The 24,642-nt window shown below is 36.7% G+C and overlaps 4 protein-coding genes and 1 pseudogene across 10 annotated transcripts; 1 reads left to right on the forward strand and 4 right to left on the reverse strand.

Moving 5' to 3' along the window:
* Positions 1–816: 816 nt before the first annotated feature.
* LOC111779292 (large ribosomal subunit protein uL1c) lies at positions 817–5,609 on the reverse strand. Its single transcript, XM_023659413.2, has 7 exons — positions 5,136–5,609; positions 3,709–3,888; positions 3,578–3,632; positions 2,663–2,790; positions 1,556–1,639; positions 1,321–1,446; positions 817–1,221 (listed from the first exon to the last, which is right to left on the reverse strand). Exons 1-7 carry the CDS (start codon positions 5,496–5,498, stop codon positions 1,081–1,083), a joined length of 1,077 nt encoding a protein of 358 aa, XP_023515181.1. The 5' UTR covers positions 5,499–5,609; the 3' UTR covers positions 817–1,080.
* An 866-nt stretch (positions 5,610–6,475) lies between these two features.
* LOC111778223 (N-terminal acetyltransferase A complex catalytic subunit NAA10 pseudogene) lies at positions 6,476–9,491 on the reverse strand (annotated as a pseudogene). 5 transcript variants are annotated; one of them, XR_015413214.1, is made up of 2 exons: positions 8,670–9,491; positions 6,476–6,499 (listed from the first exon to the last, which is right to left on the reverse strand). The product of XR_015413214.1 is annotated as an N-terminal acetyltransferase A complex catalytic subunit NAA10 pseudogene, transcript variant X2 (transcript). The 5 variants fall into 5 exon arrangements; XR_015413216.1 differs by lacking the exon at positions 6,476–6,499 and adding an exon at positions 6,534–6,552; XR_015413213.1 differs by lacking the exon at positions 6,476–6,499 and adding an exon at positions 6,577–6,600.
* An 808-nt stretch (positions 9,492–10,299) lies between these two features.
* Positions 10,300–14,529, reverse strand: LOC111778255 (F-box family protein with WD40/YVTN repeat doamin). 2 transcript variants are annotated; one of them, XM_023657963.2, is made up of 9 exons: positions 14,294–14,529; positions 13,955–14,164; positions 13,475–13,529; positions 13,133–13,231; positions 12,801–12,904; positions 12,142–12,231; positions 11,627–11,766; positions 11,185–11,269; positions 10,300–10,871 (listed from the first exon to the last, which is right to left on the reverse strand). In XM_023657963.2, exons 1-9 carry the CDS (start codon positions 14,449–14,451, stop codon positions 10,511–10,513), a joined length of 1,302 nt encoding a protein of 433 aa, XP_023513731.2. In that variant the 5' UTR covers positions 14,452–14,529; the 3' UTR covers positions 10,300–10,510. The 2 variants fall into 2 exon arrangements, with proteins under 2 accessions (XP_023513731.2, XP_023513732.2); XM_023657964.2 differs by having other exon boundaries at positions 13,955–14,115; positions 14,294–14,434.
* A 1,042-nt stretch (positions 14,530–15,571) lies between these two features.
* LOC111778256 (serine carboxypeptidase-like 40) lies at positions 15,572–18,944 on the reverse strand. Its single transcript, XM_023657965.2, has 6 exons — positions 18,207–18,944; positions 17,517–17,624; positions 17,147–17,421; positions 16,258–16,730; positions 16,016–16,121; positions 15,572–15,860 (listed from the first exon to the last, which is right to left on the reverse strand). The coding sequence occupies exons 1-6, from the start codon at positions 18,628–18,630 to the stop codon at positions 15,699–15,701; spliced, it is 1,548 nt and encodes a 515-aa protein (XP_023513733.2). The 5' UTR covers positions 18,631–18,944; the 3' UTR covers positions 15,572–15,698.
* A 3,515-nt stretch (positions 18,945–22,459) lies between these two features.
* Positions 22,460–23,711, forward strand: LOC111778795 (UPF0496 protein 4). The gene has a single exon (XM_023658770.2). It carries the CDS (start codon positions 22,623–22,625, stop codon positions 23,532–23,534), a length of 912 nt encoding a protein of 303 aa, XP_023514538.2. The 5' UTR covers positions 22,460–22,622; the 3' UTR covers positions 23,535–23,711.
* Positions 23,712–24,642: the final 931 nt, after the last annotated feature.

The following is a 24,642-nucleotide window of genomic DNA, read 5'->3' on the forward strand; positions in this document are numbered from 1 at the left end:
GTTGATTCAAGTAGAACTGGGATTTCGGGTTCATCTGACATAGTAGCTACAATGGGAGATTCAAAATTCGGGGGTCTAACTCTTCTACACGAACCAGTCGATGAGATGGGCAGACCCAAGACAGTTAATGTAACAACCCAAACCCACCAATGGACAGACCCAAGACAGTTCATGTAACAACCCAAACCCACCGCTAGCAAATGTTGTATTCTTTGACCTTACCCTTTAGGGGTTCCCTCAAGGATTTTAAAACGCGTCTGCTAAGGAGAGGTTTCCAAACTCTTATAAAGAATGTTTCGTTCTCCTCTCCAACCGATGTGGAATCTCACCATCCACTCCCCTTCGAGGCCCAACGAGGAATGCTTCTTTCTCCTCCCCAACCGATGTGGGATCTCACAATCCAACTGGGGATCTCACAATCCAACCCCCTCCCTCCTCCCCTTTTAAGTCTCAGCGTCCTCGTTGGCACTCGTTACTTTCTCCAATTGATGTGGGATCCCCTAGTCCACCCTCTACAAGGCTCAACTTCCTTGCCGACACACCGCCTCGTGTCTACCCCCTTCAGGGCTCAGCCTCCTCGCTGGGACATCGCCCGATGTCTAGCTCTAATACCATTTGTAACGGCTCAAGCCCACCATTAGCAAATATTGTTCTTTTTGGACTTTTCCCTTTAGGCTTCCTTTCAAAGTTTTTAAAACGCGTCGGTTAGAAAAAAGTTTCCACATCCTTAAAAAGAATGTTTTATTCTCGTCCCCAACCGAGGTGGAATCTCACCGTTCAAGGAGACCTTTCTTGAAATAAACAATAATCATCAGATGACATGAAAAGATTGATACTGATAATCACAACAAAAGTGGGCTACTTTGTATCAGTTCATAAACAAAATGAGTATGCAGTTTCCAAATTAACTCTTCAACCCAACATGAATCATACAACCTCTCTTCTTTCTTCAGAACGCCATACCAACTTTCTTACCATCTCAACAATGTTCGGCCGCTGAAGACGACCGAAAGTCGCATCCGAGAGGGTCGGGATTAAACAAATTGATGAACACATTTACAGGTGTAAGAGTAAAATTCTTCAAGCATTTGATGACGGAATCTTGTAATCGAGCATTTCCCTTGTGTTCAACCGAATCGAAGGCCCCATCGACGAGCATATGTGTGCGCTCTTCCAGTATACTCCTTTAGCACCTGTTGGCTTGTTTACTTCTACTGATTTCTATTATAGATTAAAGCGAACTGTATCAATAAGGCGAAGAAAATCGAGTTTTAGAAATAAATGAAGTTCTTGAGAACTCGAGATGAGGAAAGAACATACTATTGCAGCAAGCAAGTTCACAAGGAGGTCGTCTTCGGAAAAGTCTGCCTTTCCAAAAGGTAAGTGAACAATCCCGGTTTTATCCGCTCTGTATTCGACTTTTCCCTGCTTGAATTCCGCTATAGCCTGGAACAGGACAAAGCTACATCATTCAATATCTCATGGATGAACGCACACAGTACGATTTCATTGTCGATTTGTGAGGTATACTAATGTAGATAGATCGAACACGTACCTGAGGTATATTGGTTGTGACCGTGCCAGCTTTCGGATTTGGCATCAGTCCTCGAGGTCCTAGAAGCTTCCCTAGACTAGCAACCTAAAACAAACAGAAAGGATAGGACTATATCAAATCAATGGTTCATTTAAAGTTGCTCGAGCTGACTAAAATATCTCAAAATCCGCACCAATTCTGAAGTGAACACCAAAATCGTTCGTAAATGTATCAGTTGGTTATCAGCACGAGGCCAAGAGAGAATCAATTCTATTCATTTTCTTTTAATCTTTGACATGAATACACGTAACGTATCTTAGCTTAGAAGTCAAGTCATCGATAGTACAAGAGGTCGCCAAGAATATTATCCATACAAGCTTGAAGAAATAGTTATTAGTTGCATATGAGAGAGGTAGAAATGTACGTTCACCGCTAGCAGATATTGTCGTCTTTGGACTTTCATTTTCGGGCTTCCCCTCAAAGTTTTTAAAACGACGTTTGCTAGGGAGAGGTTTCTACACCCTTATATAAGGAATGCTTCGTTCCCCTCTCTAACCAATGTGGGATCTCACAATCCACCCCCTTTGGGAGCTTAGCGTCCTCGTTGGCACACCGCCCGATATCTAGTTCTGATACCATTTGTAACACTAAGCCCACTGTTAGCAGATTGTCCTTTTTGGGCTTTCCTTTTCGGGTCCCCCCTCAAGGTTTTTAAAACGTGTCTGCTAGAGAGAGGTTTCCACACCCTTATAAGGAAGGGTTCGTACCCCTCCCAACTGATGTGGGATCTCACAATCCACCCTCCTTGGGGACCCAGTATCCTCACTGGCACACCGCCCGGTATCTAGCTCTAATACCATTTCTAACAGCCTAAGTCAAGCACTAGCATATATTGTCCTCTTTGGGCTTTCCTTTTCGGGTTTCCCTTCACGGTTTTTAAACGCGTCTACTAGGGAGATATTTTCACACCCTAATAAGGAATGTTTCGTTCCCCTCTCCAACCGATGAGCACTTAATTTCAAATTAAACTGGAACAGATACTTCAATCCTACTGAATGTTATTAGAATTATGTATAGTGTTGGAAAGCCAGCTTAGTGTATGATAGGAACAAGATGTAAGAACCATACCTTTGGCATCATATCTGGTGAGGCAATTAACTTATCAAATTCCATAAACCCTCCTTTAATCTGTTCTATCAAATCCTCACCACCTACCAAATCTGCTCCTGCATTTTTCGCTTCGTCGAATTTTTCGCCTATATAATTCGGAAAGCAATCAGATAATTCCAAGTGATAAAAAGAAAACGAAACATAAAGAAGAAAAGAAACACCCCGAAAAACAATGAGATAACTCCTAGTTGGGTCAGAAAACTCGATTTTTTAAGATTCACGGAAAACCGAAACTAATGATCAAGAGTTGCATATGAACGATGCAGGAAGTCGCATTTAATACCAATATTTGATGGAGTTTTCGGAAGTCCATTCCAATTTCAATGGACATTCGACGTTAATTCTCTTGATTCAATTTGATGTATTAGTTCTTCGTTAAGTTTCTAAGTTTATCATTTGTTACGGGTCGGGGCTTCTTGATATTTCACTTCACTTATCTTTCACTTCTTTTTGAATTTGTAGCCTTTAAGCAATAGTATTAAACTGAACCATATATATATATACCCTTAGTCAGTTCTTTAGAAAGGTACTGTATTCTCTCTTGCGTTACATACTTGAAGTCATTAATATAAACCTCTAGCCAGTATCACTCCTTACATTTCCTCTCCTATTTTTTGTGTTCATCTAGATCGAGTGCGTGTCATTGTGCGATCCTAACAACACTATGCAGACAATAATATCCATCAAGGTTCATATAACTAGTTGTATCAAATGTAAATATCCTTTCCCCAGTGGTCTCACGATAACGAAATAATGGTTCTTCAAAAGTGAAAGAAATCGAACCAAAGCTCATAAAAAACTCACGTTACTTCTAACATCGAATGTTATATCCTAACCAACGAAGATATCGCTCGAGTTAAATTTAGTACTTACCTTGAGTAAGAACAGCTACCTTGACTGTCTGCCCAGTTCCCTTGGGCAGATTAACCTGTAAGAAAAGTGAGCATTGATGATGAAGGACATAGATATAGTAGAATCAAGTAGTGGGTTGGACTTAAACTTACTGTTGCTCTCAGCTGTTGATCGTTGTATTTCGGATCGATGTTTAATCGAAAATGGGCTTCGGCGGTTTCCACAAATTTCGTGCTACACATTTGTTTCAACAAAGATATTGCTGTTTTCAGGTCATACTCTTTTTTGCTTTCCCTCAGTTTTTGAATCTCAAGGAACCTCTTTGATCTGGTCTGCAGGTTTAAAGAACACAATTTCATGTAAGAGCTGATGCAGCAGTGATGAACAAAGGTGAAAAATGCATATTTTAAGAACATGGCTAACAGTATGAACTAAGAGTAATCCATATATTGTTTATGGACCTCTCTTTAAATCTATGGTTTAGCTCAAAGTAGAAGTTTGAAGAAAAGAAGATAAAGAAGAAAATATGGATAAGAACTAGCTGCAAAGGCTGATGCTACAAAGGAGAAAAACAAAGAAATAGAACTCGACCTCAAATGGTTCTTGATCAACTAATGAAGGCGTGATCAAAATAGATATGATACGAACTTGTAATAGTCTAAGCCTACTGCTAGTAGATATTATTTGCCTTGGCCCGTTACGTATCGTCGTCAGCTTCACGGTTTTAGAACATGGGAAAGGTTTCCACACCCTTGTAAGGAATGCTTCGTTCCCTTCTCCGACCGATGCGGGATCTCACAATCCACCCCCTTGGGGGCAGCAAGGACATTGGCACACTGCCTGATGTTTGGCTCTGATACCATTTGTAACCGCCCAAATCCACTGCTGGTAGATATTATATTGCCATCAGCCTCACGGTTTTAAAACGTGTCCACTAGGGAAATGTTTCCACACCCTTATAAGAAATGCTTCATTCCCTGGGATCTCACAATCCACTCCCTTGGGGCCCAGCATCCTCGTTGGCACACCACCCGGTGTTTGGCTTTGACACCATTTGTAACGGCCTAAGTCTACCGCTAGTAGATATTAACCGCTTTGGCCCGTTACATATCGCCGTTAGCCTCACAATTTTAAAACACGTCTACCAAGTAGAGGTTTCCACACCTATAAGGAATGCTTCGTTCCCCTCTCTAATCGTCGTAGGATCTCACGTAACTACTACTCCCTACTCCCAGAGGATAATGAAACTAGAAAGAGAACAAACGAACAAAACAACAACAACAACAAAAAAAAAAAAAAAAAAAAAAAAAAAAAAAAAAAAAACCCAGAGAAGCAGTCTAATTTTGTGGAAGACAGCCAATGAAAGTAGCCAGGAAAACAAGCAAAAAAGTCGTAAGACAAATTCCACCTCCATTAACAGGCAACAGTTTCCAAAATTACAACCCGAGAGCAGTGACAAAAGTAAAAAGAAACCTAAAATGAAGCAAAACCCACTAATCAAACGCTAAAACCACATCCAAAAAGCCATTCAACAAGGTTAAAAACAGGCAAATAGAAGAGAGATTAAACTCAAGCTTACCCTGTCCCTTTTAAGAGGCAATGCAGCCTTGCCCTTCTTAATCTTGGGCACAATTAAAGTAGCTGTATTTGCCTCTTCTCCATTCTCTTCCACAGCCTCAGGCACCTCAATTTCCGCAGCCAAAGCAGCCAAAGCAGGCACAACCAAATGATCCCTAGATTCTCTCCTAAAATTAAGGTCAACCCAATTGATTGGCTTCCTTCCCCTGCTACGGACAATTAAGGGGTGGAAAATCTTGGCGGTGGAAGGGGCGGCAATGGGTCGGAAGGAGAGAAGGGAAGGAAGGTCTTGAGGGTAAACAGAACAAGTGTGGGCCATCGTAAGGGAGGAGTGCACGGTGGGACAACAAGTGGCCATTGCCATGGCGGGGGAGAAAGCTCAGTCGAAGAAGAAGAAGAAGAAGAAGAAGAAGTTTCTCTGGCAGGCTATGAATATAAAAGAAATGGAAGGGATAAGAGAGGTTTCTGGCAATGGTGGGAGTGAAATGAAATGTATTGTAATGGATGCTTACTGCACTCATTTGCGGGTTTATTATTTATTTATTTTTGTTAAAAGATATTTCTAAACTTTTAATATTTTTAAATTTATTATTATATTTAATTAGAATGTCTTAGGAGCTTATAAAAATATTAACATTAATAATAAATTTGAAGTCCGTGAAATTTAAAATTATTTTTTTATTTGTTATTTAAAATTTAAAATATGTGTTTAATAGGTCAATACCATTAATTATTATTATTATGTATTTTTTTTTTTAATGCACAAATAAAAGTTGAGAATGATAATAATTTTTAAACAATTTAAATGAGCGTTTATTACATTTTATCATTTGTAATAAAATTTTATTTTTAAAATTACAAATTTTCAGACATTTACATATTTAGTTTAGAATTTATTTTAAATAGAATAAAAAAATAGTTTTAAAGACAAATAAATATGGTAACGACATCAACTAATTCAGGTCAAAAATGTATAAGTTTAGACAATAATTCAACCTAAGTTTTCGATATAGAAGTGTAGTAATGGGAGATCGAACCTTCGCATTCAAATAAGGTAATAAACATCTTATCCATTTGAGAATTTCGGTTGGATTATATCTCCATCCACAACAAACATTTAGTCTTAAAAGTAAATGGTTGTTTTGAACGATTCTAATCTCTACTCGCAAAGGATTGTATCATCAAAGGATTGCTCGAGTGTTTTAGACAGATATTCAAAGAATTCAAAAGGACGTAAGTAAGAAGAATAATAAAAGTGTAACGACCTATGTCAAAGAAAAAAATCAGGATTTGACACTTGATGACCCCAACATTTTCCTGTAACATGGTCACGTTACTTATTTCTCGCTTCAAAGAATGAAGAACCTATGTTAAAGAAAAAAAATCAGGATTCGGCACTTGATGACCCCAACATTTCCCTGTAACATGGTCACGTTACTTATTTCTCGCTTCAAATAATGAAGAACCTATGTCAAAGAAAAAAAATCAAGATTCGGCACTTGATGACCCCAACATTTCCCTGTAACATGGTCACGTTACTTATTTCTCGCTCATACTAACACAAGTCCTTTCAGCATACTTTCTCACTCACATGTATCTTAAAGTAAACTTTCAAGAGGGCACCCAACATACAATTGCATTGAACAAAAGCATGTTTAATTATGAAGTTCCGGTAAAAGGAAGGTGCACCTTGTTCCTATAAATAGTGACTTTCAATTCTTTTAAGCTTTTCTTAGTCATCTTATACTTAAAGATGTCTCTCCTTCGTAAGTGTATACACAAAAAGACAAAAAGACTTATTACGCAATTTCAAAAAGAATGTTTAAACAAAGTAGGTTTCAGAAACCATATAGTATGGCACACAGAATTCTTAGGAGAGAATAAAAGGGTTTGGCTGATAGCATGCAAACTCAAGCACCTGTTAGACGAACACGACTCTCCACAATGGTAAGATATTTTCCACTTTGAGTATAAGCTCTCGTGGCTTTGCTTTGGGCTTCCCCAAAAGGCCTCATTTCAATGGAGAGAGTATTCTTTGTTTATAAATCCATGATCATTCCCTAAATTAGCCGATGTGGGACTTCCATCATCCAACACCTCCCCTCGAACAAAGTGCGCCTCCCTTTAATCGAGGCTCGACTCCTTTGGAGTCTTAGTCATTTTTGACTGCCTTCGAGGAGGCTTGACTCCTTTTCTTTTTGGAGTTCTTTGTTCGATATTTGAGAATTTACCAATCTATTGGCACGACTAAGTTTAGGGCATGGCTCTGATACCATGTTAGACGAACACGACTCTCCACAATGGTAAGATATTGTCCACTTTGAGCATAAGCTCTCGTGGCTTTGCTTTGGGCTTCCCCAAAAGGCCTCATTCCAATGGAGAGAGTATTCTTTGTTTATAAATCCATGATCATTCCCTAAATTAGCCGATGTGGGACTTCCATCATCCAACAGCACCCACTGACACCAAATTATACGAACAAAAGTAGTGACAAAATTAGAGGGGTGTGCAACAAGAGACCACAAAGAACAATCCCCCAACCCCATCTAGCCACTCACCAGGCACCAAAGGTATGTATGTTAACATATGATTCTGATGGGAAAACCTCAATGACAATGAACAGGCACCAACTCCATGTTGGGCCTAATTAACTTGACATCCAGAACCAACATTTCCATACTTCTTCATAGAACATGACCCCATTTACCACGGTATTAAGAATCAAACAACGTAAACATCCAGATCTTCTTTCAGCTTTTTCGAAAAATAACCAAGGACTTATCTTATTTGACAGTGATTGAACTCAACTGTTCTTCGAAATCCACTTAACAATGAAATTCCAAACGAAATTAGGAATACGTACCTGGTAAAGAGGAGAAGGCAACCCCCAAATGAAGAGATAAGTATGACTCTATTACTCGTAAGAATTCAAATATATCACATATAACCATCTAAGTTCGCCGTTAGTAGATATTATTTTTCTTGAGCTTTCCTTTTTGGGCTCTCTCAAGGTTTTTAAAGCGAGATATGGGACCTCACAATCCACCTCTTCCAATCGATGTGGGAATCCCCAATCCATCCCTTGGGGTCCAGCGTCTTTGCTGGCACACCGCCTTGTATCCACCCCCTTCGAGGCTTAACCTCTTCGCTGGCACATCGCCCGGTGTCTAGCTCTAATACCATGTAACAATTCTAAGCCCTCTGCTAGCAGATATTGTCCTCCCTCAAAGTTTTTAAAACGTGCTTGTTATGAAGAGGTTTCCCTCTGTTCTCCTCCCCAACCTACGTAGGATCTCACATCACATGTCCAGAATGGCAGAATACAGACACGAACAAATAATAGTGAAGTTAAAGCCATTGGAGTTTCTCAGCCAGGGTATTAATCAACAACTGCATCGGACAAGTATGTAAACAAACAAGTACTGATAATCCTCAATGCAGAATTTGATAATCAAATCACAGACGAGTTACCAATTTCTTATTAAGAACAATACTTATCAAAAGAAAAAGAAAAAGAAAAAAAAAAATACCCCACCTCTGTTCCAGCTTTCTAATTAGCCTTAGAGTCCGCTTTCGATGCATTGCCCTTAGACTCTGCTTTTACCTCAGCAACACTCCCGGAATCACCGCCAGAACAACACCCCCCACCATGCTGATGCCCGTGTCCATGACCATGACCATGATGGTGGTGATGGTGAGGATGATGATGGTGGTGGTAGTGGTGGTGGTGGTGCCCGGTTCCATGAATTTGCTTTCCCTTAAGTTGCTTCCTCATATCATAAGCATCCTCACCATCCGCGTAGTACTTCGCCTCAATATCATGAATCTTATACCCCAAAGTCTCCGTATATAAATTAAAAGCAGCCCGATTACTCTTCCTCACATGGAGCGAGACATATTCCGCTCCATAAACTTGTTCCATGGCGTTCTGAGCCGCGCTCATGAGTTTAGTAGCTAAACCGAGCTTCCGATGCGTTCGTAAGACAGCAAGTGAGGTAATATGTCCATGGCACTCGTTGCTTTCTTCCTCCATTTTAGCCAGAACGTAGCCGACGATCCGGCCGTTGTAATCTTCGGCGACGTAAAGAAGTTGAGGCCAGGAAAGAATATGGTAGAAGTAGTATTTCATCTGGTAATTCTCCGGCAGGCAAAATAGGTTGCAGGCTTGCATTGCCATAAGGTCGTCAACAACCGCCTTGCGTATGCAGACCATGGCTGGACTGGTAGTCGGAGATCTCGGCGGAATTAGGGTTGAAGATGGAGGAATAATGGAGATTGAAATCGACGATGGAGAGGTATAAACTGGGAGAATGAAATGGAAACAGCGAAGGGTGATTCGGGTATTTGATCTTTGAATCGTGAGAATTTGGGCCTTATCATACACCTTTTAGTCTGTAAAAATGAATTAAATTACCGTTTTAACCTCCATTGATTTGTGATTTACTTAACCAATTGTCGTTTATTTTAACCTAGTCTTCATAATTAAAAATTTAGTTAATTTTCATAATTTGGATATGATAATTTTTTTAGTTCGACATACCTGATGAACCCGAAACTGTTAGAACGTTGATACATGACTACTAATGGAGTTCTTTGAGTATATCTATTTGCCCGAAAAAATGATATTGTTAATATCAGTATAAATGATTTTTCCCTCATGTTCAGCTACAATAGCAACCATTGAATATCAAGCCACATAGAGTTCCAACTCAATTCCAATAATCCCCTGTGTTCAGCTACAGCGGCAACCCTTGAATCTCGAGCCACGTGGAGTTCCAACCTAGTTCCAACAATCCCACGTGCTCGACTATAGCGGGAACCCCTAAATCTCGAGATACATTGCGTTCCAATCCAATTCCAACAATACACTTTTTAGACCTAGAAAGCAGGACTGTTCGACATTGCATATTAGAACTCATTAAAGCACAATTCACATCCTACCTTCGATAAAAGGATTTTCTTAAAATATGTTAAGTCACCAAAGATACATAGAGACTAAATTAAAAATAATAATAATAACTTAATTAAAACATACATGTATATATATACACACATACATATATATATATATACACACACATATATAAACATACATACATACATATATAGATATACATATATATATATATATATATATATATATATATATAAAGTAGAATCTTAGGAGCTAAAATAGTATTAATATTAAAAAGAACCCAAAATATTATCCCCATCCACTGGATTGTAACCTAGAAATTTCACTGGAAATCAAACGTTCTATCTACATAATTCCACATTGCTGACCAGAAAATTCATCCACAAAAAAAAGAAGTTATGAAAATATGTACAGTAAATAAGAGCAAAACAAAGAACCATGAATCCCAGGCTGGGGAAAAACTAGTTTCGAAACTTCCATAATCTAATGAACTTATCGTTGTGCGTTGTGACTATCTTGTTCATCCCAACGGCTAAGCTTGTGATCGGAGGCCTACTCCTTCTGTGTATGGCATCGATGGGAGTTTCATCTGACAGTCTATTTCCTATCCTTTCTTCCACGACTCCAACCCCACTCTGATACGTCGATAACAGTCTACTATCCATAATACAACCCGACCGCACTGTGCCTGTATTTTGATCTAAAATACGTAGAATGCCATCTATTCCACCAACAGCCAAACTTGACCTGTCATTTTGGAGGTGTCGCAAAGAGTATACGACATTCGGGCTCACTCGGGATTCCCATAAAGGTTTCATTGTCCTAAGAAATGTGCAGAGCTCAATGTGAGTATATAATTTGAAGAAAGGGACTAAAGCAGTAAATAAATAAATGACACGGTCCGAATTTAGAACATCATAGACAGCAAGAATAGTAAAATCAGAACTTTTCTTCCCTTCAGCAGTAAATAATTTCATTTTGTTTCAGTATTCAAACAGCAATGGAAATTCAATGTTGGTTAAAGCTCTTCATTTCTTGGCCTGAAGCTATCTTCCATTAACTTATTGTTTTTGTTGGATACCATCAGTGACCAGACCAATTTACTGAAGTTACATCTAAATTACTTTTTACTCACCTGAGGTCCCAACAATAGACATGTCCGGCAGTTGATCCCGCAAAGACTAAATGTGAAGAAGCATTGTAACTCATGGTCTTTATGCCTGCAAGCAGAAATTGTAATAAAATATACACTAACACAAATCTGAGTGGAAAAGAATTACTTTTCGATATATGTACACGAAGGGAACTGACTAACCACAAGGAAATCTATAAATGTTCTCTAGTTGAAAAGAGTTTTTTTTAAGTGCTTTGAGAAGGACGGTTAGATTAGCTATATGCAAACTACTTGAGACTGTTTGTTTACTTCAGATGTTAAACTACACTGCTCGAGTTGCTTCTATTCTTGTCTCTAATTCAGAGGACGATTTATCGTGTTATATTTGATTCAGGAAGTCCGAGACAGAGAAAAGTTTTAAACGAGGAGAAAAGGAGAAAAGTAAGACTGCCATATGCATGACCTATGGTATTTCTTGATCTAAGCATTGCTACCCGCTGATCAGACCGAAGACCCGATACTCCAATGTTTCCATGAAGGGAACCCCCAAGTATGAGCTGATCATCACCCACACATAAGCATGTCACTGGCCCAGGAAGCATCCTGCAATGTAAAATTAACAAAATTGGTGCAAAAGTCAAGATAGAAGTGCATGATATGTCAACCATTTAGGAAATTACATATAACTAAACAAGTAATAAGAAATCCTGAAAATTAGTTGTCCGTTAACCTTTGGTTCGTACCAAAATGGATCTCTCTTTTTATTCTAATGTGAAAATGTCAGCATGAGTGTTTGTGTGCATGGTGAAAGAAAAAGTAATGAATATCAAACTTGTGTGACGTTATTTTCACCAACTCAACTTCTAATGGTTGTTCCTCGTCTGTTCGGCCATTGCCGAAACTTAGTCTGTCAATAACCTCAGTCCAAAGAACAGGTGAAGGAGAAGTGTCATGTCATTTATATTTCTTCTGGTTTACCTGACAATTCTAGAGCATCTCCTACTATACATGTCGAATACATGAGCTGTTCCATCACCACAACCAACAACAGCCTCCGGATCAAAGTAACTGTAAGCAGGATTGGAAGATTCATTATACAAATTAATTGAAAACCAATTGAGAAGAATCGCTTCAAGTCTAAAAATGACTGTGGACCAAGGCTGCAGTGACAATCATTCTTTCATATTATAAACACAAACTGGTGTACCAGAGACTATTGGATTGATAAGTTAAATTACAGGACAAAATCAATATAAGTACGAAAATATATGGATAAATTAAAATGTTTAAAACGTAATTAAAATAAATTGATGTTAAACAAGTTAGTTTTGAAAACAAATAGAAATTTATGGTGGTATTTCTTATGCCTCTCCTCTTAGATGGCACCCAAAAAAAAAAAAAAAATTCAACTGCCTTTGTTTTGTTTTCCAGAGAAGATTACATTCCCTTCTACTCTTTTAATTACTTTGTTCACTAGTAGATTAATTAAATGCATTTCAGGAAAGAAAAAATAATAATGAAACATCTCAACTTGTCTCATAAAATGTAATGCAGATTCATAATTGAAGCAAACGCCTAACAGTACTTCGGTGAAACTTCTTCAATGAGTTTAACATGGTTAAGTTAAAGCCACTTACCGCATACATGAACCCTCCACAAACGTACATTCACGCGAAGGAAATATACTTCGTTTCCCACTCCGACTCCATATGCACAAGTTTCTACCAACCAAACCAACAATCTAGGACAAGACAATGGCTTGAGAAATTAGATTTCATTTGGCAAATATCAGTTCTCTATTGGGAAAGAATAAGGTTCAGAATTCCACCCAGAAAAGTGCTTAGTAACTGATGAAAAGGAAGGAATGCATCTACTCACCTTTTCATATAGTAATAGCATGCTTTGTCAAAAGTTTTCTAGATCAGTAGCAAAAACATCAGCATACTTATAAGAGATATATTGATATTACCTTGCTCTCATCAAAATCAAAGTCAATTAGAGGCAGTTTCTCCGGAATGGAATATTCTTCCAGACATCTGAAGTTCTCCGACGACCAAAGTCTCATAACCTGGAATTGCAGAAAACATGAGAGCATAAACAAGCTAATATCAGAATTGCAAAGTAATTACATCCCAATCTCTCATGCACGCTTGAATGTAATGTAGGAAGGACTCCATATAAAGTACATGGCTATCTCTACCCGTCCACACTCGAACTTTTGTTTATGATTCATTCATCTTCTTTTTTATTCTCTCTTTTGGAGGACTGGACAAATAAATAATCTACCAAATAATAGAGTAAGAGGCTATACTTTATCACCCACTCCTGTAAGAATCAAACCCATCTTCATTCGGCATTGTTCAGCCCTATATAGAAATCCATGTTACTTGAGTTATTATGCAAACCAAAAACAAAAGAAACGATAATCTGCACAGTAATACGAAATGCTAATGAGAATTTCAAAATATTTTTCCAATAAGAACAACGCAACAAAACAACCGACAAACACTTTGTCAGAGTGTTTTGATTGTTTACCGAAAGGAAATACAAAGAGTATGTTGATTAGAAAGATTTGAATACAGTAACAGGTCCGAGGATAAAGAATTATCAGCTATAGATAAATCCAGACAGGGAAACACAAAACAGTAAAGTAAGGAAGCGATTTAAACTGATAATGCAGCAATCAAACTCCTAACTTCAGATGCTCCATAACAAGTATGATTAATGAACAGAGGCAGTATATAATTCATAAATAATATCTAGAAATGACTGTCCATCTTGCCAAAGTTACCTCACTGAATGGCCTATCCATTGAGAAACTCTTATACGACCTTCTTCCAACGCCAACTTGTGTCGTTCCATCGCTATTTCCTCTAAACATTCCAACAATGGTTTCTCCGAAGAAGCTGATACTTCGAAAGAGCTAGAAGACTCCATCTCCTGCTTCTGATGCTTCATGCAAAATGTTCGCAATAGTTCGGAATTAAAAATAGCATTATTCCTTCAAGAACATTCAAAATTTCGTTAGAGATATCAAATTAACGGGAAAAATAAACTGCAACTAAATCAAACAAATTAACCACGCTTTCTACTCCCTTCTTTCTTCATAGGTAACAGATAAAATGAGTACCAGGATTTACAAACAACTGAGCATCGAACCAAGTCGAAAAGGTCGAGGAACGAAAAGATTATGCACAAGATGTCGTGACTTAGGGAGTAAACTGGTTTTGCATCAATATTACTCCGCCTTCTCGCCGAGGATCGGTCGGCGACCGTTGGAGGAGCCATCGCCGGTGTTGTTCGGCAGCTGATTCACGGACGGGGAAAGGATTGGTGAAGCAAAATGCCAACGTCTGGAGAAGAAGCCCGGTGGCTACATGCTGAAGAACCTGTGTGGGCTTTGGATCTTGCTGATGGATACGAGGCCCATAGCCCATCTACGAATTTTAGATTTATTTAAAAAGTTGAAAATAAATCAAATTAATTATGAAATTCATTTTCATTCTTCTATTCTATATTTTCTTTTATATATATATAAATAATTTTATAAATAATTTTAGCAATAAATATTCCATAAAAAAAATATTGATATATATATATATATATATATATATATATATATATATATATATATATATATATATATATATATATAATTATTTACGTAATCAATTATTAAATATCAATTTTCACATCAATTTAAAATAACTAAAATGAATGTTAATTAAAAATAATAATTTAACTAATTAAATCTCGAATTTTAAAAGTTGAGATAATAAAATTGTAATACACGAACGTAATAGAACTAGTCGTCAATTCCAGCAACTGCTGCTCATCGTTGCCAGAGCTTCGGCTACTTCCTCCTCCGTCAAGCATTCCTATCAACTTCCTCCGCCAAGCCCGAGCTTCAACCTCTAATCAAGCCAGTGATGGGAACAGTGACCTCCAAATTGGTATGATCTTGTCCAATTTAAGCATAAATCTTCGTTACTTTCCAATAGAGATAGTGTGTCGTACTATCTTCTCTAAAGCACATTACTAGTCCAATAGAGCTCTACCACGAATCTTAGCTATGACTACACCTTCAGGCTCACAATTTTTTTGTTGAACACTCGTAACAAATTCTATTGACATAACTAAATTATGATAAGGACACGACTTTGATACCACTAATTGGAACAAGACCTTCACATTATTATGGTATTCTCCACTACTTTTGGTTTTCCAAACCGACCTCAAACCAATAGAAACAGTGTCACATAGTTATATACTCGTGATCTTTCATTCAATTAGTCAATATGGGACTCAAACAATCATCAACAACCAGCTCCTTCTACCGAGCCAGTTCATTCAGAGATTTTCGACCATTACTTTATTGCATTCACATATAGTTACGAGTTCTCGAAGCTAAAACAAAAACAATATACTAATAAATTAAGGGAAGATTACAAAGTTCACTCCAATTTAATTATTGGTGACACATAAAATGAAGAATCTAAGATGAAAAATAAATAAATAAATAAAGGGAATTTTGTTTAAGAAGAAGGCGGATGATAAGGAGGGAGAGGTGTCCCTTGAAGGAAGTGTTTGATGAGGGCAAGGGCTCTTCTTGGCTGGTAGCTTGGCACTTCATGCCCCGCCCCTCTCACGGTTGCCAATGTCAACTCCCCTTCGTACACTTCTGCATACCCTCCGACCTATACATTTCATCCGTTTCAATTCTTAATTAACCTCTTTTTTGTTCGGTAAAAATTAACGTTTTCATGACGACTTAGATGGGTTTAGTCTAATACTCGTCGTAAATTATAAAAATTTAGGTAAAATTTAGGAGGGAAATAGAGCGTGAAAGTACCTCGTTAGCAGTAAACCATGGATACCAAGATATGTTGACGTGGAGATTCATGGAGTCGATGGAATATTTGGTTGAAGTAATGGGTACTCTTCCATCAACGTCACCGCTACACGCCATATTGTAAATAGTTAGTTACTACCATTTTTCCACCAAACAAACCCTACCAAAGACATAATCGTAATGATCATGTTTTTGGTTTTCTTTCATCATACTAATTATTATAGATATGTTTTCGAAATTACCTGAAAACCCACACTCGTAATCCACTTTTTATGAACTCTCGTAGTAGTGGAACGACGGTAGAAGCACTATCGGACCAGCCAGTTATGACATCGCTACAAGGCTCCCAATCGTAGGAAAGCTTCGTCACGTTGGCGTGCATGGCTTCTTGAACCTCGGCCCGGTTCAAGTATGCAAAAGTGTAGTAATCAGTACAAGGGTCGTAGTTCATCACCGTGGCTTTTTTCGGTCGATCTGTCAAGTTGGTGTTTCGACATATAGGATAGTAGATATTGTAGATGTCGACAACACCAGTGTTTAGATCCACTATGTTCATTGCATCAATGCATTTTTTGCTCTGTACTGTTGCGTCAGGAGAGAAGTCGCAAAAGTTTTTGATGTCGTTGGCGGTTCTATCGTGGATTAATGCGTGAGATGCAAAGAAGTCGTACATTCCAATTTGATCGGTTAAGTCATTGATCACTGCATTTCCAATCTGAAATAAAACAAAAGGGAATCATAATCAACGATAAATTGTCGTGTTCGTCCATAAATTCTTCCCATTCTACCCGACATTTAAATTTCATTTTTTGGGAAAGTATTTAGTTTAAGATAAGGAGGGAAAGCAGGTAAGAGTATGATAGGATGGCGCCATGGAAGGTGGGCAAGTTGGGCGGCGTGGGGCAGCCCCCACCGTCCCTCCCATCACTCGTGAGGGACTTTTTGTAGCTAACAACTGACACGAGACACTATGCTCGTTGGCGCTATGGGTGTTTCTTATGATTGGGTCCGATTGGGCGTGGACCCAACACCAGTTCTTTTAATTAATTGCATAATCTATAACTAATCTTCATTAATCTAATCATTAAACCCTAAACTTATTAATATAAATTAGTTTAGAACGAGGCTTACGATAATGCCTTTGAGGTTGATAATCGTCTTGCCCGCTTTCTTATTATGTGAAATAATAGTGTGAGCCAGCTGAGGGACGTAATGGCCAGCGTAACTCTCACCAGCAATGTAGAAACTCCGTTGCTTGTACTCTGGAAACCTCTCCAACCAGTTTACAAGAAACGCGTAATTATCTTTTGCCGTGTTATTATCTCCATTGGTCCTGTAATCCGACGTCGTATTTGAATACGAGAATCCCACTCCCGTGGGCGACTCCAAGAACAGCACATTCGCAACTAAATCCATTAATTCATTCAATATTAGTTAGTTAAACTAAATTTATAAATAAAAAAATTAAAATTGTGAGAATATACACAAAATTAATACATACCGTGATTCCACGAGAATTTATTTTCGAAGAGGGTTTTCCCATCGCTACGAACGCGAAACGGGCCCAATTCAGCCATGGCTCCATAGGCAAGCGACGAACATCCAGGACCTACACGACCGATCATATGATGACACGTTGCATGCTGTTTTTTTTTTTTTTTTTTTTTTTACCTTCATCTTACATGTGACATTCAATATTTTTCATGATATGCGTCATATGATAAAATAAAATATAGATACAAAATATAATTAATGCGAATATAATACAAATAATAAGATATTTATTTATTAATTTAAATATTTTATTTTTTTAATTTGATAATATAATAAGAGACGGTTACAATTAATTGTAGAATTTTTATTTTTAAATTATTTAAAAAGTTGATGCAAAAAGAATAATAATAATAAAAGAAAAATTAAAAAACACGCGAAATTCTGACATTAATTAGTGCGGAGAAGAAGAAGCAAAATCATGATAATGAGTTGTTCTTGAATCTGTTTTACGGAACGAGATCGTTTCCGATCTGTTCTCAATTATTTGGAGAGAGAAAATCGGAGATAAGATGGAGAGAGAAATCGAAACAGAGACGACAAACGAAAACTAATCCGATCAAGAAGCCATCGATGAATCGATCTGGATTCAACGATTTTCCGATCAGTGAAAAAGCATAAATCGAATTTTCCGACGTACCTCCATTGAGCCAGAGAAGAAGCGGCAATGCGTTCTTGTGATGAGGAGATTCAACGAAGTAGTAATAGAAAGCACGGCCGGCGGATTGATCCACCGTCACGTAACCGCCGTACTGCGATAACTTAACTCTCGGCGGTTGTCCTGGTAAGCGTTGGATTTTGTCTCGCCGCTTCAGTCCAGTCTGATCGTAAATCTCAACCGTTTGCAGATCATCAGCGTTTTGATCAAGAACTGCATTAGGATCGAAAAGTTCAGATGAAGCAGCGGCGTTTGAGTTCTTGAAGAACTTCGATTTGTAGAGCGCGTCTAGGGCTTGCTTCTGGTTCTTGGCGTCGATTTGAATCGAAAACGAGGAGAAAACGAAGAAGAAGAAGCAGAAACAGAGGATATTTGAACTGCCGAATTCTGAATTTCTCAATGCCATTGCGGATTTTTGGTACTCTGATCTGTTGAAACAGGAATTGCAGAGGAGTTAAATAGACGGAGATTCGGAGATTCGGAGATTTCGATTCTGGATCCAGACTGTTGAGTATCTGGATTATCTCTCGGTCTTTTGAGATTTAAAAATGACGATTATCGATCAAGAGATTGAAAAATCTGCCATGAACATCGGGTTTGATAGAAATAGTCGAAGAAGCGGAAATTAATTAATTAATTAATTAGTTGACTGACGATGGGATGAAATGTTGTCTCACCGCCAATCATGTTGCGCCATGTGAGGTCGATTCAATTTCATGGATATTAAATTGCCAAGATCAATCCACGGAATTATTGGAACATGGTGACAGAATGAGAACCGTATGATTTGATGACTTTGATTCTAAAAATTTAAAATATAGTATGACTAGATAATCCGATTCTAGACGAGTTCATATGGTCCAATCCGATCAATTTAGAATATTCCCTTTAAATTATAAGGGTTCAGTTGAATTTTTTGAAAATAGAATCTAACTCATCCTACTTTTAAGATTATTATGAAAAAATAAGGACAGTCAGTGATAAGTTGTTATTTGTGACTATGATTATTAAAAAAGCAACCGAATAATCTAACCCAACTAAACCCGAAAATAGAGGGTTGAGTTGGTTGGGTTGGGTTAGGTTAAGTTGTGAACTCAGTTTAACCGAATAATCTAACCCAACTAAACCCGAAAATAGAGGGTTGAGTTGGTTGGGTTGGGTTAGGTTAAGTTGTGAACTCAGTTTAAATTGCTTGTACCAAGAATCCAACGAACGTGAAAATTTAGGTTGGTTCAAAAAAATTTACAATATTACGTATTATTATTATTATTATTATTATTATTATTAAAATGAAAGGTAAATTAGTGAGTGGGTATCTCGTAAAATATAATGAATATATATTTTAAATATATTGAATGATAAATTAATTAGAAACTGTTTATGTGTATTAAAAATTCATTTTCAAATTAATTTATTTATTTATTTTGTTTTTCAATTTTTTTTAAGAAAAAAAATGGAGGATAAATCTATGGTTATTTTTTTCCAGACAAATTTTGGTAAAAAGAAAATAAATTATTTTTATATAATTGAAATAAATTAATTTGATTAATTTATCATTTTCTAAGGAATATTAAAGTGGAAGGATCATGGGAACAATGATAGGCTAATAGTGTGTCCACATCAAAATTCCTATATAAATATTTAAATAAATATATTTATATTTAATGCCACGTGGAAAGTCATGTGTGCTGTTTCAATGTCAACCAATAACTTAATATTTTATTATTATTCATGGATTATAATTAAAATATTTAAAAATCAAAGGATTAAAACACTTTGAATTAAAAAAAAAAGCTTTTTCTTCTATAATCTATTTACCTTTAATTATTATTATTATTATTATTTTTACCATAATTTATGTAGAAAATAATTGATTGAAAAACTTGCAAATTCCAATAAAAGGCAGACATTTGGTATGGCCTAGTCGAGTGGAAGTATGTTCCAATAATATATAGAAATTGACCTAACAAAACCCGAACGAATTTTGTCGATAACGTTGTGGACGAAGAAGTACTTACACGGACCTAATCGAATTGGGAAATTAAAATATAACCAAAGTATAAAAATTATTTTAGAGTTACGTTCAAAAATGAGAAATAGAAATGGGATCAAACTAGTATCTTCATTAATGTTTATTAGGATACAAATTATCGGCTAATATCTAAAAATAAAGAAGAATATTAACTAACTAAATCTTGTAAATAAAATAAAATATACTACTAAATCGTGAAATAAAATATATTATTAACCAACTCCTAAAAATAAAGAAAAAATATTAATTAATTACATATTAATATATATTTCATAACTAATTATTATAATATATTCCCAAAATATTATTTAGTTAATTTTAATTAAAAAAAAAATCATTAATATTTTATTTTTAAGATACCTTTAAAATTTTTAAATTTATTTTAAAAATTCTCTTCAGTAACTATTTCAAAAAAAAGTTTTCATAATTTTATTATATTTAAACTCTTTTAAAAACTTCAAAAATATTTTTAATTTTTTTTATAAAATCTAAAAATACATTTATCATCCACGTTTAAAATATATTCATGAAATTTTCTTCCATATATTAACAATAATAGATATTTTTTAGATATAATATTAAGAGTAATTTTATTATTATTATTTTAATGGGAAGACGGTAACTAAAATTTTTTAATTTTAAAGATATTTTTTTAAATAAAATATTAATTGTTTCGGGAAACACTAATCTTAAGAATATTTTGTAGACTTTTTTTAAATATTATTTAAATTTTTAAAAATTTAAAAGATATTTTTATTAATTTAACCCAACTAAAATAAAATAATTAAAAAAATGTTAAATAGTATTTTAAATTTATTTTTAAAATAAAACAAACGAGATATTAAAAAATAATAATACTAATAAATAAATAAATAAATAAGAAGTGGATAAATACAAACGGAAAGCTGTTTTTCGTTGTCCACACGCGTTGTATACAACGGCTCAACTCACAGCTTTTCTTCAGTCGGTGGGTTATAATTAAATACTCCAAAATTTTATAAAAAAAAAAAATTTATATTTTATTTTTTTCATATAATAAAAAGTATTTTTACAAAAATAAATAAATAAATAAAAAGTGCAAACCATTTTATGTCTATTAGATACAAATTTAAATTTTATGTATAATATCTTTATTAATTATGGGATATTTTTTAAAATTATAAATTTATTAAATACTGTAAATATAAAATTAAATTATATTTTAAGCTATAATATTAACTCTTTATTTTTCCTATCAATTTATATTCCAACCTCCCTCGCAGCAATAAATACTTGGACAGCCTCCAAATTGTTCGTTGCCTTGACCGCGTTTAAAAGTCAATTTTGACCAAATAAAGAACGGTCAGCGGTTTTATGAAATAATTAAATATAATAAATTGGAGTGGATAATTAAAGCGAAAGCTGTGATATTGTGGAGAGTCGTGTTCGTCTGTTGGTACGAGATCCAAAACCTTTCTATTCTACGGTTGGATGATGAAAGTCTCACATCCGCTAATTTAGGGAATGATCATGAGTTTATAAACAAAGAATCCTCCCTCTATTGGTACGAGACCTTTTGGTAAGTACAAAGCAAAGCCATGAGAGCTTATACTCAAAGTGGACAATATCATATCAGTGTGGAGAGTCGTGTTCGTCTGTTTTACCCTATTTAAAGGTAGGACCATGTGAGATAATAATTTATCTGGAAACAATACGTTACGATATTTAACCATGCATCGAAACACTTAGTGAACCCTTTCCACGACACATGACTGGAAATTTTTCGTTCTTCTGTGAAAATCCAACCAAATGAAACCATGTTTGAAATTCTTCTCGACGTGTCTTATATGGAATGGGGATCGAGAAAAACTTTCCAATGCCTTTTCAAATCTCATTTCGGTATCACTACTATCATTTTGCTCCGATTGATCGATGTTGAGTATTATTAAAAGAAATAGTCTCACGTTAACTAACAAGATCATGAATTTATAAGTAAGGAATACTATCTCTATTACTACGAGGCGTTTTGAGAAAACTGAAAACAAAGTTAGCCGAGTTTATGAAGTGAACAATATCATAACATTGTAGAGAGTCGTGATTCATAACCCCGTTAGAGAAAATGCCAAAACACAATGAAATCGTAAACCTGACGCGAACTTGAAAAGTAAGCATTAAATTAATATTTTAAATCACAAGAAAAACGATTCAATTAAACAAAGCAGTCAAAGCCACGGCGCACGCGGATTTCCTCTCTGGCAGCTTCCTTCTTCCTCCACCCCACCTTCTATAAATTCTCAGAACGCCACCGCCCGCCATTGTTAAAACACTCGAATCAACACAACAAAACAAAACCCTTTTGATTTCTGCAACTTTCAGCTCCCTTTGTAATGCTGCTTTTGCTTCAATCCTTCAACAAGCACTGTTCCAAGTTCTACAATCATCACCATAGCCGCCATGGAAACAGAGCTTCGTTCTCTGTTTCTTGTCTTCAGGCCTTCGATGCTGAGGTATCGTCTTGTCTGAATCAACTCCTGTTGTCGAGCTCTGATTCGACAACGTTGTCTTTTCATTGGCTTCTTCAGCTTCTTCAAGCTCTGCCTGTTCTCCATCGGGCGTTTGCCAAATTGGTTGTCGATTTAGACTGCCCTGTTGCGAAATGGGGCGCCGATTTGGTTGATGGGTATTTGAATTATAGTTTAAATTTGCTTGATCTTCTTAATTCCGTCAGTTTTTCTTTATCCCAATTGGGGAATTCGCGGCTTTCCCTTGCTTATGCTCTGAGTTTGGTTCGGAGCTCGCCGTTAATGGCGGTGGCCCGTCTGAAACCCATTGTTATGAAGAGGAATTTTATGGGATTGGAAAACAGAGGAATTGTGGTTGATCGGAAGAAGGGTTACTCCGGCGAGGAATGGGCGATTGAGAGAGCTTTGGCGACAATGATGGGAATTGGGTATTGGGTCTGTGGGGTTGTGATTTCTGGATGTGAGGGAGACTCGACGGCGTATTTGGAGATGAGAAGATTAGCCGCCGGCGTGGCGGTTCCGGCGTTTAAAGAGTTGGATTCGGTAGTTTCCAAGATGGGGAGTGTGCCGGAGGAGGTGAAGGAGGTGAACTGTGCGGCGAAGGAGGTCGTTGGCAGCGGTGGCGGCGATGGAGAGGCGGCGGAGGAGATGAGGAGGAGATTAGAGAGATTGGAGAAGGCGGTGGAGAGATTGGTGAAGGAGGTGGATGGAAGATTCTCGGAGGTTCTCGACGGAAGAAGCCGATTGCTTGATGCTTTCAGACAACCCAAACATTAAATCGAGGATGTTTTTTTTTTTTTTTTTTTTTTTTTTTTTTTTTTCCCTCTTCTGTTTGATGTTTGGTTGAAATTGTAAAATATTATACAGAGATAAAAAATGTTTGTACCAATAAATCCCAAAATTGGTGAACTCAAAGTAAATAAATAAACTTGGTATACTCAAATTCAATAGTTATATTAAGTTCCTTATGTTCTTATGTTCGAGATTTGATGAATGTAAATAGCATGTAATATCATAATAAGTTCAATGGTAATGGCTCGTTTATTTTCATGAGGCACTATGGCGAGTGAGATTCAATCCTACTATAACGACTTAGATCCACCGCTACCCGATATTGTCCTCTTTGGGCTTTTCCTTTCGGGCTTCCCCGAAAAGCTTTAAAATGCGTCTGCTAGGGGAAGGTTCCCACACCCTTATAAATGGTGGTTTGTTCTCCTTCCCAACCAATGTGGGACATCACAATCCACCCCCCTTTGAGGCCTAGCGTCCTTACTACCACACCACCTCGTGTCTACCCCCTTTGGGGAACAGCGAGAAGGCTGGCACATCGTCCGATGTCTAGCTCTGATACCATTTGTAACGACCCAAATCCACCGCTAGCAGATATTGTCCTCTTTGGGCTTTCCCTTTCGAGCTTCCCCTCAAGGCTTTATAACGCGTCTTCTAGAGGAAGGTTTCCCCATCCTTATCAATGGTGGTTTGTTCTTCTCCCCAACCAATTTGGGACATAACACCCACCGACTAGATATAAATTATCACGAAGTAAAAAATCTTTAAGACGAAAGGCTTAGTAAAGTCAAATTGGTTGGGGAGAAATCATAGACGAAAACAAGGAATCCCATCAAGGAGAAATCATTCCCAGTTCTCGTGATCGAACACTAACAAGTATTAAGTGAATATTTCGTACTTGAAATGATCTAACATTAATGCCCGAGTTTCCTTACAACATGCAGTTAAACATTTTGAAATACCAAGACCATGGTCTATCTAGTTATCACGGAAAACAGAATGATTTATAATTACATTATTTTGGGATAAACTATTTATTTAACCTCGTCCTATCGTAATTTCTCTAACGTAAAAAACAAGATTACAAGCTCATACG

This window comes from Cucurbita pepo, chromosome 17, assembly GCF_057944985.1.
Source record: "Cucurbita pepo subsp. pepo isolate OVF chromosome 17, ASM5794498v1, whole genome shotgun sequence".
NCBI classification, from domain to species: Eukaryota; Viridiplantae; Streptophyta; class Magnoliopsida; order Cucurbitales; family Cucurbitaceae; genus Cucurbita; species Cucurbita pepo.

What these genes read in the sequence shown, in the direction of transcription:
- LOC111778256 (XM_023657965.2), bottom strand. Translation starts at nt 18,630, where the DNA reads ATGGCATTGAGAAATTCAGAATTCGGCAGTTCAAATATCCTCTGTTTC. An exon ending in TAAATTCTCGTGGAATCACG is followed by an intron (nt 17,422 to 17,516) that starts GTATGTATTAAT and finishes TAATGGATTTAG; the next exon opens with TTGCGAATGTGCTGTTCTTG. An exon ending in TTACGAGTGTGGGTTTTCAG is followed by an intron (nt 16,122 to 16,257) that starts GTAATTTCGAAA and finishes TATGGCGTGTAG; the next exon opens with CGGTGACGTTGATGGAAGAG.
- LOC111779292 (XM_023659413.2), bottom strand. Translation starts at nt 5,498, where the DNA reads ATGGCAATGGCCACTTGTTGTCCCACCGTGCACTCCTCCCTTACGATG. An exon ending in ATCAACAGCTGAGAGCAACA is followed by an intron (nt 3,633 to 3,708) that starts GTAAGTTTAAGT and finishes CTTTTCTTACAG; the next exon opens with GTTAATCTGCCCAAGGGAAC. An exon ending in CACCAGATATGATGCCAAAG is followed by an intron (nt 1,640 to 2,662) that starts GTATGGTTCTTA and finishes TGTTTGTTTTAG; the next exon opens with GTTGCTAGTCTAGGGAAGCT.
- LOC111778795 (XM_023658770.2), top strand. Translation starts at nt 22,623, where the DNA reads ATGCTGCTTTTGCTTCAATCCTTCAACAAGCACTGTTCCAAGTTCTAC.
- LOC111778255 (XM_023657963.2), bottom strand. Translation starts at nt 14,451, where the DNA reads ATGGCTCCTCCAACGGTCGCCGACCGATCCTCGGCGAGAAGGCGGAGT. An exon ending in TGGATAGGCCATTCAGTGAG is followed by an intron (nt 13,530 to 13,954) that starts GTAACTTTGGCA and finishes ATTTCTATATAG; the next exon opens with GGCTGAACAATGCCGAATGA. An exon ending in TTACAGGAGTGGGTGATAAA is followed by an intron (nt 13,232 to 13,474) that starts GTATAGCCTCTT and finishes CTGCAATTCCAG; the next exon opens with GTTATGAGACTTTGGTCGTC.